Source organism: Chiroxiphia lanceolata, chromosome 2 (assembly GCF_009829145.1).
Source record: "Chiroxiphia lanceolata isolate bChiLan1 chromosome 2, bChiLan1.pri, whole genome shotgun sequence".
NCBI classification, from domain to species: Eukaryota; Metazoa; Chordata; class Aves; order Passeriformes; family Pipridae; genus Chiroxiphia; species Chiroxiphia lanceolata.
In genome coordinates, this window is record NC_045638.1 from 57,564,406 (window position 1) to 57,583,570 (window position 19,165).

The 19,165-nt window shown below is 37.5% G+C and overlaps 1 protein-coding gene across 6 annotated transcripts in view; it reads right to left on the reverse strand.

Annotated features, from left to right (window-relative positions):
• The window catches only part of FNDC3A (fibronectin type III domain containing 3A), a 113,690-nt gene that overhangs the window by 80,302 nt on the left and 14,223 nt on the right, over positions 1-19,165 (reverse strand). For 3 of the 6 annotated variants that reach the window (XM_032678016.1, XM_032678018.1, XM_032678017.1), the window contains one exon: positions 13,708-13,836. In XM_032678016.1, the coding sequence (XP_032533907.1) occupies positions 13,708-13,809 (102 nt within the window). In that variant the 5' untranslated portion in view covers positions 13,810-13,836. Of the gene's footprint in view, positions 1-13,707; positions 13,837-19,165 lie in introns of those variants that run through there. The other 3 variants (XM_032678023.1, XM_032678019.1, XM_032678022.1) reach the window with 2 other exon arrangements.

Genomic DNA, 19,165 nt, shown 5'->3' on the forward strand with positions numbered 1-19,165 from the left:
CATTCTCCTCTTCTCTGCTCTATGAAGTTATGAAGACCTTTCTAATTTGGAGAAAGTTTTGCAGATCCCATTTGAATAAGGTTTATAGAAGAGAGTCTAATTATCCTTAACACATAATGATGATACTAAGCATTATACATTCTACAGCCCAGTTCAAATAATACCTGTATTTCTTAAAGGACAGGAGTGACTGAAACAGTTTATAATTCTTTTAAGCCAGCACAAACATCAAGAGAATCAAGTTAGATACAATAAAACTTTATTTACAATTTTGATATTCACAGCCACATTTTCAAATCTTTTGTAGCAGGTAACAAACTGTGTTACCCAAATAAATGCTTTTATACTAAAAGCCTCTCTGTCCACAGAAGAAGTTATTAACTACTCAATATGCAAGCAAATTTAAAAATATTTATTTTTCCTAATACATGCAGGTTTATTTCTAACAAGCTAAGTCTTAGGTGAAAGACTGAAACTATAATTTTAGGGTTCCTGGGATATGAAAAAGATTTTTGTATTTGCAATAAAGAAAAAAAAATCTATATAAACATAAAGCTCATTCTGTCCAAAATATCTTGGCTTTCAAAGACATCCTTCAGGTTAAGTTTTTTAATCCTCACTGAGGCTAAAGAAACTGAAATACACTAAATATTTGTGTCATGTGTGAAGTTGCAGGATATGCCCACATGAGAACTGGCACTCTGTTCTCTCCACAGGCTGGCACTGTCTTACAGCCACAAAGGCAAAAAAACTAAAGACACTGGACTGCATTTCAGTGTAAATGAGTATTTTGAATCCTTCCCTCTCCCCAGTCACCCACCACCTCACTCTGAAGGGGAAAGGAACTGAGTGGGTTACTCGATATCTTCCTCTGAAAGAAATTAGTTGTGCTTTGTGAATTTACATGTTTTTCCAGAATGAGTGAAATCTGGGACAAATTTTCCAACCAAGTTAAAAGCCTCTGAATATACGCAACTAGAATGCTAACAGATCTATCACTAAATATATCATAGGGGAAAAAACCCCTAAAAATCCTTTAGCAACAAAACTGATTCCTAGTCTGTCATACATATTAAAATACTGACAAATGTGGGGAAGTAAGAAGGGAAAAAGAAGGGTGGAGGGAGTGTGTGTGTGTGGAAGCTAGAACATGTTACATTAATTTTAGCCATTGCTAAAATTGTATATATAAAATGAAGAAATAATAGTATGTTACATTACATTACAACTGTGGTTAAAGCACACTCCAATATAACCACATAGTAAGAGACTGTTCTTGTAAAACAAGGATTACAAGTTGGAGCAAGACAATACTACCAAAAAGCACAGTTCTGATTTTCCCTCATTCTGGAGTGGTTTTGTGGGATGTGTGTGTTTCTCGGGGTAGCAGGGAGTTGGTTTTTTTTCTACAACTTCCTAAAAACCAAAATGGCTAAGTGCTCCAAAATTTAAAGAGAAGAAAATCACAAACCATTTTTATACTAGCAGAAACAACATTATTTTCTGAGATGTTTTACTACGAAATAGAAGAGAGCTTTAGGGTTGTTTTGTTTTGTTTATTATTAATCTGAAAGCATCTATATTTAGCTTTATATAGTTATAGGTGCTGAGTCAGTAGCAAATGATTGTCAGCAAAATCCACAAATAATGGAAAGACTTTACCAAAATCGTATTTCTAAATGCACTATTAATATACATCAACATGGGAAAAAAAAAAAAAGAAAAAGAGACAGCAGTGGTTTGTCTAAAAATACTGCAACTGAAATCAGCTCAGCAGTACTCAGAAAATTTTTAACCAAAAGGACAAAGGTAAATTAATTTTTGAATATTTTTCAAATTTAGGAAAGCATTTTAGCTAATGCTCTTGGTCATTCTGACTTCAAAAAAATTTAAAACACTGAACCTTTTAAGAGGATGGTACAGCCAAGCTCTTTGGCAGATGTACACTGTATCTTTAAAAGTCTGTCTGCAACAAGATTTAAAAAGGGTGTATTTCTAGAAAAGGGTGAATATAATACAACACAACTTCCAGGCAGAGCCACAGTTATGCTCTGTCATTAGGGCACCTATTCAGAACAATTACATTTTTCTCCACTAATAGCTCCAATCAAGATGTTAATTAGCAACATGCTTTATCTCGTAACCCATTTCAAAAGCCTTAGCACTTTGACTTACTGTTGCTCGCATCCTTTTATTTCTCTCATTCAACTGGTGCTACCACAGTGACAAAGGATGAAGGAAGATTCAACAGTCACCACTCCAGCTGCTCCAATCTGTTCCATTCACTTAATACTGAGGTAATCTTCAGTGATGTGTTGCACACTGCCCCCCCCCTTCTTTTAACAGGGCACCTTAACCTAAATGCCACGTCGGAGTATCTCACTTTACCTTCCTCTATAGCTGTACGTCCACGAAGCATGTGGAGGCAGGATGTGAAAGGTGGGATCAATTAACAATATAGTCAGCAATACCTACCTCAAGCCTTCCTTCCTATCAAATTAGCCAACGTACAGTGAGCTTCCTGCTGTACACGAATGTATCATGTCACCATAGCAACTAAATCAACAAATAGCTGCTGCAGCATCTGCTTCTGGATCATCTAACGTCAGTCAACAGAAGGTTCGGGTTTAAGAGAACAAAGCTTCCAAATATATGCCATTTTATAACCGCATTTTTAATCTAGCCTCCCGATTCCCAGATAGGATATACTAACTCGGAATCAACCAGCTTCTGACTTTATAATCTGTGATGCAGCTTATGACTTCATCTTGCAAGTAAGCCAGAAAGAAAGGAGGAAAAGAATAGCTTGTAATAGAATAAAAAGATATGGCAAGGAAATAATCAATTGGCTTCACAGAGTGTGGTTCAGTGAACATGGAAAAATCAGACGCAGACTCAAGATGCTCTGCCATGGCTCCAACATGGAATTACTGTGATCTGTAGGTTTGTAACCTCACCTATGCCAGAGTTCCCATTTGTAGGACTAGTACAACAATATTTGTAAGTTCCTACATGCTACTTATCAAAGAATACTGCAAGACTAGAGTGTTGTTATTCATTAGCAGCACCGGAATTGCCAGATGGAATCACATCTGTGGTTGAGCTAAGGTGATGTCAGTTACAAACACGGCACAATCGTTTTTCCATTGATTGTGTGTTCAAGATCTGCTTTTTATAACATAACAAGGCTAATGAGGCTACGAACTACTCTTTTCCACAATCAAACCCACTAACGCTTAGAAAACATACTAAATGGAAAAATGCAAAATATCTATGTAACAGGTATTACAGAGAGTATATGATTATTAAATAGGAACATCTGACATCAGTAATAAAAGCTAAATTAAATCAGTACTTTAAATTTTATTTCTGAATTGCCAAAGGCTTATGAATTTCATGGTTGTAAAAAACATTACTTTCATATAATTCTTTCTTAAAGCCACTTTTCATAAGATTTTTCTATCTCCCATCTTCTTTTACATCTCCTAAAAACTTACTCCCTGCACATTTATGTTGGCTACTAACCAATAAAGAGTTCTGAAAATTTTAGGTTGAGCTTTGTACTATACCACACCAATTCACAGAAGACTCAGCACACAACATTTCTGGGTTATCTCTAAGGGAAAGTAATGTTAGAATTTATTTTTTTTCCCTTAAAGTATCTTCTGTTTTTAGTATCAACGACAGATGAAAACGGGTCTCTCACTATTATTTATAGAAGTGTCCTATCTTTGTCCAAATAACATGATGTAACAGTCTTAACACTAAAGTTCTAAATATTCTGTTTTCTACAAATTCGAATTTACAGGCTTCCCATGATTACACAGTTCTCTAGCCTGCTATCTGCTAATATTGACTGTAAGGATCTAACTGCTCTATATATGGAGTTTAACACTTTCTCAATGAAGAATAGTAAACATACAGGTAGTGACGTAAAAAACCAGTAACAAATCCTGGTTTTCAGGACTAGGGAAGAAATCCATACAGAATGAAGTGTTACATAATAAGTTATAGTAGCAACTTACATTCTTGTGATTTTTAAAAAACAAATCCAACCCAAACTATTTCAGCTTACACAGATAATAGCAGCATGTTTGAAAAAAGCAAGAGAAAAAAGCCACCTTTTTGGTGACATGCTCCTAAGGCCTATGTTTTCAGAGGACAGACTAAGCAACTCTTCATCATTTTTCTAAAAGGCAGCTGACAGATAATAAAATCAGCAAACATTTAATCTTTAACTACTGCTATAAGATCCTGTCAGCACCACTGAATGTGCTAAGATGACAGAATATCCCCAGAAGCAACTGGAAACAGGGAGATTGGACAGATGACTAGACTGCTCATTGGCAGTGACGTTCAAAAACTATAGATTTCAATTAGCTTTCATTGCTTATTGTAGAAAGGCAGGTTGGAAAGATCCAGGAATTGCTGGTTTGTTTTTTTCATTCTAGCAAATAAATTTTGTTTATGAAAAGTTTTTTAAATTCTTACTGTACTTGTGTTTCTCCCCCTTCTCTTCATGTGGAAGATGATCAGCAAAAAGCTGATCCCTGGGAAGAAGGGCAGAGAAAGATAATTTGGAGCCTTGTTTTATAAGAATACAAAGTTTTCTTATAAGAACCAGTAAAAGATAAATGTTAAAATCTGCATCTAATGTCACTGATAAACATTCAAGACTTCTTAGTGTCCACATACAACAGTGTCAATCAATTTATGTTCCATAATGTCTAATTCTTTATTATTGAGAAATACTTATAATTTTCATTTACTTGCTTTTGCTTTATTTGTCTCATCTCTTTTGCATTTTCAGTTCTCACAGCTTGGCTGAGCAAAGTTTTATTTGTCTCATTTACAGCAAACCCAAGCTGTTTCAGCAGCACTGACACAGTCTGTGGTTAGCAGACAGTGCACAGAAAATTTGCTTCTTAAAATAATACCTCTATTATATCTTTAAATCAGCGAAAGTATAAATGTAAGCAGTGTTTCAAAGAATTTTGATAATGCAACGGACAAACATTTGTGCTTCAAAGTTTTAAGCTAAGCCTTGTTTACAGGGAATTAGAAGGAAGCAGTGTTAGGGGCAGTCACTGAACTCTAGTCATGGCTAGTGGTTAGACACATCAACCTCTAAAAATAAAAACTGGAAGACTTCAATCAGATTATTCTCATTTCATGATTTGTTGTTTGAAGGCAACAGGACTTCAGTTTCATAATGCTAAGCAAAAGTGGATGAGGAACAAAACTCATACTGCACAGCAAAGTGGTAGCAAGGGCTAACTAATACCTTCCAGGGGCTAGTCCCCTCAGTAGGTGTTTTCCATGATTAACAACTGCAACAGTCCAAAACAGAATCAGGGAGTAAACTTTCATAGAAGTTTTATCTAAATGCCCTGAAAGTATAAAACTGCCAATTTAATGTTGGAAAACGAAGTAATTTAACAAAGATTCTTTGAAGTGAAGAATACAATTAAAAAAACCCCGACCCCCCAGTTGCTTAAGGTGCTACTAAATATTACACAGAATAAACCCCCCTCATTTCTAAAAAAAACCCCAAACTCAACTTAAAACTGCTGTAATGTACTATGTATGTGTGGCATTGTTCAAAGAAAGTCAGGTGCTTTGAAGATTTTTCATCTGATTCCTATCAGTTTTTTACATACTGTATTAAAAAAAATAAAAATCTTCTCTTCCCATAATAACCTGGTCTTCTTTACAACACCTGTGGAATCAGAACACCCTTGCAATCATTTCAATTGAGTATCAAAAGTGAAGACACTTTTCAGCTGTACTTCAACTGCATGTACTTTGCAACTCTCACACTTTGCAGGCTGTACTAGCAGTTGCCACAAAGTCCTCTGTGTTGAACAGGTATTATTTGGAGTTTCCCCATGCAAAAAATAATACTCCTGGAAGACTCTCTGCTTCCAGGCTCTCTGAATCTGTTGTGAAGACTTTAATGCTGAGAAGAAGGGAAGAGTTAGTTTGCTCTTTAGCTCATATTTGAAAAAACCTGAACAGTTGGGTCATTGTTAGAGAGTTCTGCTAGTATTTTCCTTCCAAGTAATACCTAGTCATAACTAAAAACCAGAATCCCACAAACATTATGAAAGCTAGCCAAGATGAACAAAGTGAGGTGGACAGTTAAAAGATTTGCTAAACATGTCTGAAAGTGTGTGGAACCAGTTAGGCATTTACCAGGAAACAACATCCAACATTATAAAGCAGATCAATCCTTTTCACCCAGAGGGTGGTTAGGTACTGGAAAAGGCTCCCGAGGGAAGTGGTCACAACACCAAGTCTGAGTTCAAGAAGCATTTGGACAATGCTCTCAGTCACATGGTGTGATTCTTGGGGTGTCCTGAGAAAGGCCAGGAGTTGAACTCGATGATCCTTGTGGTTCCCTTCCAACTCAGCATGTTCTATGGTTCTATGATAACAGCTGAACAACATTATTTCAGAAAAGTCAGTGACAGTTGCTTCCCCCTCTGTAGGCTAAGGCAGAGCCCTTTCAGCCCTTGCCCTGACTTCTTTCACTCTTCTGAAGCACGAAAAGAGGGCCTAGCAAGCAGCATAGACACTCTTCTTTCTCTCCCCTACAAGCAGTAAATGCTATGAACTTTAGCCTCCCCCTCAGAGATCTTCCCTAAGGATGTCACAGCTGAGCTCACTCAGGCTGTGCAGTATTCTGTAATTTATACAGTTGTTTCAAGGGCCAATGGGATAAGTAGGAGAAAAAGGTACCACCTTCTCAATTTTTAAAGAACTCTGCTGAACAAAATTTAAATCAAATTAAAGTCTGTCATAAATACCCTTTATATCCTTTAAGAACAACCCCCTTCCTGCAATGCAATTGCAACAATTAAGAGAAAAATATAAATAAGCAAGCCGAAACTGAATTCAGACATATAAGGAACATATAAGCCACTGGTTTACAAAGTATTATGGACTAGGAGAGAATTTTAAATTTCCCAACATTGCTTCTGACAGCTCAGATTCCTGTTTGGGGATATAGCAAGTTAAAATCCCACAATATTTAAAACTGTTGGATGTGTCTACTATTTTTACCTTAAACAGAGCACAAAAGGAAGTGCCAAAGGAAGAACTGTATTTTCTAGTTATTCAAAATAGCATTTCATTAAAAAAAAAAGTTAGAATGTCAAGTGTATCAATAGCACTTCTAATGTAGGCTTTTTTTACCCTGATAAAGTACCCTATACACCCAGCTTTGTGTAAATTTGGGCATCACTGTATATCAAACCACTGTGACAACATGAACTTGAGCAGGAAGAGAAATTAAAGGATACATCCCCAATTAGATCAGACTGAGAAGGCTCAGTCAGCAATGGACCAATGGTTTGATGGGAGAAATCTCTACACCCCAATTCTTTCCCATATATTTTCTCTCCTACTTCAAAAGGAAAGGGAGAAAAATTAAAGCCAAGGGCCATTTTTTGCTATAGTACGTAAACCTGAGTTTATCTCTAGAATAGAGAATGTCATTCTGGCTGCTCTATACAGTGTATAATTCTGTAACACAGAGAGTGTTAGATGGACTCTGCCCAGTTACAGCAAAGTCTCAATCACCATGGAATAGAATACGATAGAGTATTTTGGTTGGAAGGGACCTACAATGATCATCTAGTCCAACAGCCTGACTAATTGAGGGCTGACCAAGTTGTTAAGTGCATTGTCCAAATGCCTCTTAAAACTCTGACAGGTTTGAGGCATTGGCCACAACTCTGGAAAGCCTGTTCCAGCGTTTCACCACCTGTCAGTAAAGAAATGCTTCTTAGCAAAAAACCCAGGTTTCAGCTAGCAGAGGATGTATTCAGATTACTTGTTAGCCAAGCGTGTAATTCTCATATATTTTAAGAGTGGAGTTTCTGTAATTAAAAATACGACTTTGCAAAACAGTTACATTTTTGTCACAACTTACAGAGAGATTACAGGAGCCTGTGTTCTGAGGAAACAGAGGTAAGCACTTTACCTTATAGCACTTTCAGGACTTTATAGGTCCTGAACTCTGGCATTCAGATCCTGGTTTACTCAGCATTAAGTCTCCCATCGCACAGAGAAGGGGACATGCCTGAGTCCAGGACACCACTTAGGCATAACTGTACCCTTCCAAACCTTACTAATAAAGGAGCACACAGGCTCAGGAACTGGGCCCACTTGCAACAGACTGCAGAGAAGAAGTGGGCTACCTCAGTGCTGATAGCTCCAGCCAATTTGCACCTTCTCACCTCATAAAAAAAGGAGGAAAAAAAATAAGTACAGATCTTTAGCCACCTTCCTAAAACATGAAAGGGATCATCTTCTGGACATGCTTATTTCTCCCCATTGACTGTATTAGTAACCTACAGTGACTAAATGACTTGAAATCCAATTTTCACATGTCATCCAATTCTCCCATATGTCAACAGGAGAAATCCTGCCTCAAGTATCTTGGGAGGAATCTACCGTATCAGAGACCAAAATTAACCCAGGATTTATATCACGTACACGGAAACACATTTTAGAGAGAACAGAAGATTACTCAGAAGTTTTGTGACGATGTTTCGTTCCATGAATTTTCATACCAAATAAAAGTAGAAAAGGCTATGAACTACACAGCCTTCACTCTTGTTTCTACATTCATTTTCCGATAGCAAATATTAAAATAAATATGTCTGAATGCTAGCATAAATTGTGCAATAAGTCTGATGCTGCTTTCTGCTAACCAAAAGCATAGTATTCATACATTACTATATACCAAAGAATTTTGAATCTTCACTTTCTGCTAAGGATGATGGTTTCCTCTAGGAATTTTAAAGCAAGTTTTCAATGCATCTGCAATCAAGGATATAGCTTAAATACATCAGAAACAATTCTGATCTCTAAGGCAAAAAGAATTTACATTTAACTAAAACAAAACTTCATCCTTCCTAACCAAAATATGATTAGGTCAGATAGAGGAAGGATCTAGTAATCTTGAGTCATCAAAACTCACATCCTTGTAGCTTTTTTTTTGCGATGTTGCTTTTTTAAAAAAATCATAGCCAACAACCAGTTAAAAACTTTTACGGAAGAGATTTTTTTTGTATACAGAATGTCTCATATAAGTTTGATGATGTGTTTTCCAGTGATGGTTGCTACACAAAAGTACTAATCAATCCTGGGGAAAAAATACAGCCTGATAACGAGCTTCAATAAGCTGGCACTGAAGCACTTGCATGCCTGAGAGTTCCAATGGTTCCAGGGAACACATTTCTGGTGCGCTTCAATGCTATGAACTCACTGAAGGATGAAAGAATAATTGTCAACTAAAACAAACTTCAGTGAATCTCCAAAATGAGAAGCTAGACGTATCTGCTAATTCAATAGAGTCAAAGGGGAAGTACAAAAAAGAATAACAAAAAAACTCAGCCAAAGAAGGAAGAAGCAGCCATGCACATACTCTGTGTTCTATGAAATCAAAACACAGATGAAAGGAAAACAGCACAATATGGAAACCAGGGACAACAGTTATAACACTATATGTTGTTAAACAACTTTTAACACGGATTTTTTTCTCGTAGAGGAAAAGATCATGAAACATATGCAGTTCTAGGCTTGATTTTCAGCAGTAAGGAAAAAACAAAGCAAACTGAACTTGATAATGTACCATATGCTTTTCAGAAGCAGAAGTGTCAGAAAGAAAACTGAGGAAATGCATTTAGCAGTGTAGTCTACATCTTCACCATTATATTTCTGCTGTGCTGCCCCATATGTAAACAACCTGAAAGCCAAAAAAGCAGATTGTTTAATTTGTTTTTATAGCCATCTATTGCTCTGCTGACTGAAGATTTTCTCCTATGATAACAGGTTAATAATAACTTTAAGATGAGAGGTTTAAATATTTAAAGAAGAAACTGGTTTTAGAAACACTACCTTGTAGATTTGATGCTAAGTATCTACTTTAACTCACACACAGTATATACATACAGACACACATGCAGTACACACAAAAACATATAGAGTGTAATTTTTGGAAAACCCACCAAGCATCTAAACTTCTCAATAAAGTCTGGAGGGTAAACAACCAGCTTCCCAAGCTAGAAGAATTACTTTATCCCAACACCTTGCCAAGAAATAAAGCTGACTAAAGGTCAAACACTGTGTGTCCGATTCCCAGAGAAAAGGAAATGGTTAACAGCTACTGGGCTACTTTGAGAGTGCTATCTACCTTTTCTGGTAATAAAGGACACAAAGGTTATATAGAGATGCCTCACTTTGCAAGTGCTAGCTTTAGTGGGAAGGTGCTGTGAAGGTCCAGAACTTCAGGGCTGCTGGAAACTCGTGTCAGCAACTTACTGTTTTGTTTTGGAATAGCGCTGGGTGCTGCAGAAACTTTCCAAAACAATTTAACATCAGTGTGTTAAAACAGTTTGAACTCTTGCCTCTTCTTTTTCTTTCCTCCCACCAAATCAGGACTCACATAATCAAGCACATCCTTCCTGTCCAGCCTCAACAATAATCAGTAGAGCATGACTGAAGTAGTATTCCTTACATGAAAAACTCTCAAGCACTTCTGTCCTCTCACAATATTTTCTGAGTCACTTGGTTTTTATCAATTCCTACAGATCTTCTCCATACTCCATTCACAACCCTACTCACCATCAAGATATAAGTACATTACCCACTCATGCTGAACACAGTGATAGGAAGGTGTAAAAGTAGTACTTCTGTGCTTAACAGAGAAGGAGGAGCCAACAGTCTTAGTCTTTGCTTTTCCTTTTCACTGGTTTTATCCTATGAAACTAACAGTAGTCCCTTGTTCTGTGGGACAGAGAACGCAGCAGTCTCCCACAGCAGCACTGAGTGACATATGAACATCCAGTTGAAGTTCCCCATGTTTTCTGACTGAACACTCATATTCCTCTAACTTTGTGGATTGTTTTGTTTTAAAACATGGTGGAAAGTTACAGCTTTAGCCTGATCAGACACTTCTGCTATTTGAAGCATAGGACCTTTCATCTTAACATGTTCAAATATTTGTACTGCTATTTCACATTTACACTGCTAGCAGAACTTCAAGTATTTGAAACAGATTATCTTGAAGATATGAACTGTTTCAGAAAAGTACTGAATGGTCTGTATTCATTTGGTAACAGCTATGCAGTATATACAACATATGTCACCATAATTATAATAATTAATTCTGATAAGATGCAAGAAGGGGAGAATTGATTAAAAAAAATCCTCAGATGTTTTACAGCTGAACAAAAACTTACAAGTTTAGGATACAGTTAACTAGTCTAACATAGAAAATACCAACATTCAAACAAAATAGGTAAATAAAGAATTTTCTACTCGTCTTCAATACTTTTTCAGTCAGGACTGACTAAAACTAATTAGAATAGCTACAGACCAACCTATACACTATGAAGATAGAAGAATATAATATTTATTTACATGGACAAAATAGCTCTGAATTTTGATTGCAGGAACACAATCAAATTCTGTCAGCACTACAGATGAAGTTACAGTTTATGCAATCCAACACCACAATGCTGTTATGAAAGCAACTGGAGAAGTATTTTTCATATTTTAAGGAAGTAACCCCAACAGAGTATGTGTATCGTAGCTAAGTAAACAGGCTTTCAGAAAAATTAGCAACTCCATCATGAAGGCAGAAGTCTTCTCCCTTCTTGTAGTTTCAAAGTCACAAGAGGGAAAAAAAAGTAATACAATGAACTAATATTCAGGCTAAAAATATTTTTCAAAAAAGATGAAAAAGGCTCAGCATTACAGTGTTTTGTACTTGAATACATCACACTTCATTTATACCTACCCCCTTCATTAGCGTACCATAAAAACCAAACAAATAATTTTAAGACTCTCTTAAATAAATAAGCACCTGCCTGACCTTTCTGCAGCCTAAGTCTTAATGGGACAGCCCTGACAGAGAAAGCAGTCCCTGCAATTCTGGATTTCCCATATTTCAGATATACAAAGTATTTTCTACTTAGTGATGGCTTTTAAATCACCAAAAGCAAAAAGGGTTTCCAGTAAAGTTTCCTGCCATTGAACAAATGCACTTGCTGATTCTTCATGAATCATGTATCAGATGGGAAGGAAGGACAGAAAATGGAAGTTGCAACTTTCACTAGACATTGTGGAACATGGACAGTAGACAACATTGTGGTATAATTGCTAGTTATTATGAAATGAGGAAAAAAAATTACATTTCTTATTGATGACTGAGAATTTGCCCAATATTTTCCGAAGATTCTCTTTTTTAAAATACACAACATCACTACCAGTTCCACTTTAGACAGTAGCCTTTATGAGCTGCCCTTTATTTTTTACAAAAAAGGGCACCGACCGTATATATGTTGTTTTTCCTTTAAGAAGATTAACATAACCCCCCGCAAATTTATTTCTTTGAAGAAACACTTTGCTTGTTTTCCAGTTTTAATCTTACTTGGCAGGAGAAAGACACAACATTTTAAAGAAAAGGCATATCCAAAAGAACATTTAAATTCATATCTGACTCAAAATCTTGCATGATTACAGACTAAGCTTAACAGCACAGCTTGACAGCCTTATTTTTGTGGAGGGTAGAACAAGTAGCTCAGTCTCAACTACTTTTGAAAGGTCATGATGAATAGGGGAGATTCCCAAGAACTAAAAGAAAGCAAATGTCAGGGCAATCTTCAAAAAAGGGCAAGGAGAAGGATCCAGTGAACTACAAGCTGGTCAACATCACCTTCAGCTCTGGGAAGATGAGTGAACAAATCTTCCTAGAAGCCATTTCCAAACACATTAAAGATAAAAGATGACTGGGAGTAGTCAGTATGGATTCACAAAGAGGAAATCATGCCAGACAAAACTAGATGGCCCTCAACGGGAAATTACGAGCTTGGTGAATGAGAGGAGAGCAGCAGCTACTGTTTATCATGACTTCAGCAAGGCTTTTGACACTGTCTTGTATAACATCCTCACACAGAAACTGGTAAATCACAGACTGAACACAGGCACCAAGACAGACTGAACACTGGATGAAGTGCCAGTCTCGAAGTGTTGTGATCAGCAGTGCAAAGTCCAGCAGAAGGCCATCCACTAGTCACCTACCTCAGTGGCTGACCCTGGGGCAGAGAATGTTTACTATCTTCTTTATAGACCTGGATGATGGGACAAAGTACATCATCAAACGACACAAAGTTGGGAGGAGCAGCTGATGTGCTAGATGGGATGCACTGCTATCCAGAAATACAAATTCAAGAAGTGTCCAGGCAGACACTAACATACAAAAGCAAGTCCCACCATTTAAAGTACTCAGTTTTAAGCAAGTATCAATCTAGACATCATAGTTGTTAGCACATGCTGTGCCTCAGCTACTATGTTCTACCGCAGGGGAAGGTTTATTAACCTTAATAAGATCATGTGGTAATTTACATATATAGCTCCCAAATTAAGATGCAATCATGGCAGCTTGTCAACTTGGCAGCTGTTTGGTCCCATTCTTCTATGAAGTTCTTTCACAATACAGGTTTTCTGCTTCACACTCCTTACAAATTTCATCTCTGCATCAGTTCTACCTTCACCCCAACCTCTCATGAACGGCCAAAGCTGCACAGATATTTTCCAGATGAAGGATTACTATCTTTTACAGTGTCAATATGTCAGTGATACTGTTGTAAGGAAAAAAAAAAAAGAAAAGAAATACAACTGAAGTTTCCTTACCTGTTGTGCTCCATCCCCACTAACAATGGGGGAAGTCAGAAGAGGGATTTCACTACTTATAATCGAAGTGGTATCTAGTAATGGTGGATGTTCTGCCATCATTGATGGTACACTAATTCACCAGATCACCTGCAAAGAAAAGTTACTCAAATGGTTAAACTATTTAAATATTCCTGAATAATTATCCTTAAAAACAGCCTCACTTCAGAAACAACAACAATAACAAAAGAATATTATGAAACCAGACTCTTTTCAAAAGTATGTTTCCACAACAATCCAGCAATCATTCAACCCTGAAGATGTGTTTTGTCAGCGAGTACAAGCCTTAGTTAGAGAGAGAGGGTGCTTTAGACCCCCTCTAGCGGCTGGACCTCAGAAGAAGAAACATCACAGACCTGGAGCTAACAAACCCGAACCTTTTAACTTTGATAACAAACCAAGGTTTTGTCTAAGTTTGACTGGCACTGCTGACAAAACGCCTACTGAGGAAAAAAGAAAAGAAAAAAGCAGTTGCCTTAGAATCTACATATATAGTGTTCTTGTTTATATGAAACTGCTAAAAACTCCAAGACTTACAGGGTCACCACAGAGACACTTGCTTTTTTCTTAATAATCAACCCACTTTTCCTATTATTATCACAAATGAACACATTATAGGAACAACTCGTTACTAGAAAATGTCCAAGTGAGGCACAAATGAATAATAATAATAAAAAAATCTTCTGCACGGTCTGGCATTTCTTTAGTTTCAAAGTGTATTAGACCCAGAAATAAAGCTGTGTCACTCTGATAACCAGTGGTCCTTTAATAGCTTTAATCAGCAGCTAAAACCTGGGGAGGGAGGGAAGAGGCAATGCCCACACACAAAATTATAATCCTCGTAACTATACTACAAAAAAGCCCTTGCTAGCACACATTGTAAAGTTACATGAAACCTGATGACAAGAAAAAAAGCCACAGAAGCGAGAGGCCCACGAAAGCAGTGATACACTTCAACTCTGAGGAGGATCACATAGCAGCATGATGCCGTAAGGTCCACCTGTTTTTTTCTTATTTTCCTAATTTTATAACCTTTATAAGTAGTTAAGTAGTAGAAATAGATTTTAGAAGCTGCAGCCCTTATTCCCTCACCCTTTAGCACAATAGTTTACACATTCCCTACCCCATCACCCGATTCTATGTCCCCATATCAATTCTACCCCTGAATTCCAGCAGAAAATGTTTAGTCTTTTGTCAAGGCAGGCCTCTTCTGTTTGAGGACATCTAATCCTGGCCTGAACCGCAAGAGAACAGTCAAGAACTGGGTGACCATGTACCCAGATGAAGATGACGAAGAAAAGCCCCCACACCCACTTCCCAGGGGGTGGGCCAGGGGGTGGACCAGGGCAAAAGCTACCGGACGGACAAAACTTGGATTGGTCGGGCAGTATTATAAAATGTAACATCTCAGGCATGGCCTGTGCACGTGTCTTGTGATCTTTATGCCTGGGCACAAATTAAACCCTTTTCTTATCTCATCCTCAATTAACCGCTCCAGAGTTTTGTTTTTTTTTCTCAGCACCTTTAGGCATCAAACATAACAGAAAGCAGGATTCAGCCAAGCATTCCTTTCAATTACCTTAACAAGTCATAAGTAACGTGTTTCCTGGTATTTTGTGTGTTAATGCTATATGAAGACTGGATGGAAGAATTAAGACCAAAAAAGCTGAAGATCAACATTTTTCCATGCTGGAAATACATATTGCAAGTCTTATAAGCTGCTTTTAAAATTTCATTTCACTTTGTTTGAAAAAAACTGCAAAACCAAACCACTAAGTTATACTGGTTTAGTGTACTGGTCTTAACTCAATCCCAGCTAGACTCAGTACATTTAGCTTTTGAAATAAAAAAAGAATTAGATCAACAAAAATTGAGATACTGGTGTTTCTTAAAAAAACAGAAAGACAGATGGAAAAAATTCACTGGGTGAATGGCACACTTAGAATTCCCACAAGTTAATCATATTTTGCATCTGAAAACAGTGCTTAACATCAAACATGGACATGAAGATTAAGCTCAGAAGCAGCTTGTACAGTATTTTTAAAATAAAACAAAACTGCCTCTCTTAGCCAGTACTTACAGTAGGCTGGTAAAAAAAAGTAGGTATAATTTTGAAGTTACATAGCCTGAGTCAGTAATGCCACAGGCATTACATGTTTTGCCTTGATATCATCCGGCTAATGAAACTCTCCACAAAGACTTTCAAACTTCTCACACAAATATACTATCTGCTCATAAACAGAGCTGTTTACTTGTTACAGCATGTAACTTTAAATAAGAAAGGAGTAATAAAATCAGCTTAATGACACTGACTTCAATACCAAGCTCTAGAGATATTTAGTTAAAAATCTGCTGTTGCAGATTACTACACAGAGGCATCTTCTAAACTGACTCAGAGGCATCCCACCCAACTGACCGCTTTTACTTTCTTGCCCCTCTAAGGCAGATGTTGTACCTCTGCTGTGGGTTGAAATCCGTAGTACAGTGCTGTCAGTACAAGAGGACTTGTGCACTAACAAAGCACTATAAACCTCTTGTACAGCTTATACAGTACATATATAGTACATATACAGAATGGTTTAACTATTCCCATACTGAAGGTTGTCCTGCTGTAAAACTACAAACTTGGGAAAAAATCCATTCTGACACTATTTCAGAGGATTCATTTCCTTTCCTGGTACAGTCTGCAAAGATTTAAACTGGAGAAGAAAAATCCCTCTAGGCTAAAAGACTGAAACATAACTGTGAATACGAAGATTCATCAACACTTATGCTAAGTCATTTATACCTGCTTAGCCAGGCTAATTAGTCTCTCAAACAGTAAGAGCAGAGTTTTTTATTCCTATCTTACTTTAAAAGCCTTCCTCCTCATCAAACAAATTCTCCAGGCTACAGTCAGTCCCCAACACTTCTGCAGGTGGGCAGAGGGCTGATGAAACTTACTTGGATCATCTTTCAAGACAGCAAGTTTGATGATAAGCTTCCCAGGATATTATTCAATGACTGTTTAATGCATAATTAATACACAGCCTGGAAGCAGAGGTTAGAATCAAGGCACTGATTCCTGCTCCCACAAGAGCTAAAACCAGGCTTGCTCTTGGTGCCGCTTCTTGGTCTTACAGCTCCAAATATTTTACAATGGTATCTAAAGCATCACAGAGAGAAAGGTAATTCCAATACTCCAAGCAGTAATGCAACACACTTCTGAACTAAGCTGGCTTGAATTTCCCCAGGTTTAAGTTGAATGCAGCTCATTATTCCCAAGCCATGCTAATGACTAGTTTCTTATATCAGAAAGCACTAACTGCCCTTATCACACAAAATGACTTTTGACTGAATTCATAACTTACGAGGCACTCAGTGCTACCATCATTTTTTGGGCATAAACCAAAACATGTCTATCAAACTGAACATCAGTGAGAACTAAACATAACTCAAACTGACTCCAATAAAAACATCATTGCAAGTTCTTCAGGCCTTCCAAGACAGGATTGCTCTGGACATGCCCAACATTTGGTCTCAGGTTCATTCACTGATAGAATCATCTAGATTGGAAATGACCTTTAGGGTTATCAAGTCCAATTGTTAACCCAGCACAACCCAGTCTAGCACCAAACCATGTCCCAGAGCACCATGTCTACACATCTTTTAAATACCTCCAGGAATGGTGACTCACCCACTTCCCTGGGCAACCTGTTCCAATGCTTGACAACCCTTTTGGTGAAGAATTTTTTTCTACTATTCTATCTAAACTTCCTTTGGTGCGACTTGAGGCCATTTCCCCTTGTTTTATCACTTGTTACTTGGGCGAAGAAGTCAACACACATCTCACTACAACCTCCTTTCAGGTAGTTGTAGTGAGCAAGCCCAAAAGGCTCTATTGCCCTTGTCTGGACACACTCCAGCACCTCAATGTCTTTCTTGTAAGGAGGGGCCCAGAACTGGATGCAGGATTCAAGATGCAGCCTCACCAGTGCCAAGTACAGGGGGATGCTCACATCCCTGATCCTGCTGGCCATGCTACTTCTGATACAGGCCAGGATGCCATTGGCCTTCTTGGCCACCTGGGTACACTGCTGGCTCATGTTCAGCTGGAGGTCAACCAGCACCCTCATGTTCTCTTCCACAAAGCAGCTTTCCTTTTTTTTGCACAGGTGTTTAACAATTTGATTTTTATGAAAATTAGGTTTCCACAGGCACCTGAGTGCTTAGGTAGATAGTCCACCTTTGTTACACAGCCTTCACGCCTTAACTGGGACACAGCTAAGCTCCATGTCTGGATCCAAGTGCTTGATTTATTCTGGAGACAAAGCATGCTGCTCATCGATAAACCCTGACAGGAGGTACTAGTAGTGTTATTCCTGACACCCTCTACAACAATAATAAAAGTACTACCTGTCAGACTGTGTAATCAATCTAGGGAAAAAAAATAAATCAATGTTTTCTTGACAATACAATATTAGATTCCTCTGCAATGTCACTGAACTAGTCTCGAAGACTAAAGGTTTAAACTTCACACCAATGTGGGTCTACACTACACGCTCATCAAAAGACTTTTCGCCATCAGTAGTCAAGAGGCAGCAATCTTACAAGTCAGCATGCATAATATGGTCAGACAGTAAGACGTGGTGTGTCTACCCATTGCAGGGGCCTTTTTTTTTTACTATGAGAACAAAGAAAAATAGCAATTTGAAAAGAGAAAATTAGTGTGTGGGAGAAGGAGAAGTCAGCTAAAATTGACAAAAGATTGGCATCAAGATAAGAAATGGTCAATAAACTTATCCTGGAAATAAATTATATACATTCAATGCAAGGACCTCAAATGGCTGCAAAGAGAGCCTTTAGATCAGCAGCTACCAGAAGCTTGCATTCAAGACTTCTGGAAGAGATCTACCTAGGTCTTTGAAAATGACTTGCAAATCCCTTGGGTTCAGAGAAAGTCTCAGAGGTCTGGAAGAAAACTAGAAGTTTTGCATTAAATACTGTATTGTAAAAGGGTAAATGGGACAATATAAGCCTGTTAGCAAACAGTGATCTGAGGCCAAATAAAAATGAACGTCAACACTGGATGTTATTTGTAAGAATTAAAATAAAAGTAAGATTGATTGAAAAAGCTTGTCCAATTAACTTGATGCGAATCTTCTGGTGATGGACATTGCTGAAAAAGGTACTAATAAGTGATGTGGAAAAACAATCTTAAAACCTTATTTGGCATTACACAACATTTCTCTTCAATAAAAACACTGAACAGATATTACGTGGATTAAAACTGGACAGACAGTCCTTAAATATTAACAGAGTTGTTGAGCACACGAGTTTCCAATAGGAAGGGAGGTATCAATTCTTGGCTTCTCATTACAGAACACATTTTTAACCATGTTCGCAGAGGAAAAAAAAAGAAAAAAAGAAAAAGAAAAAA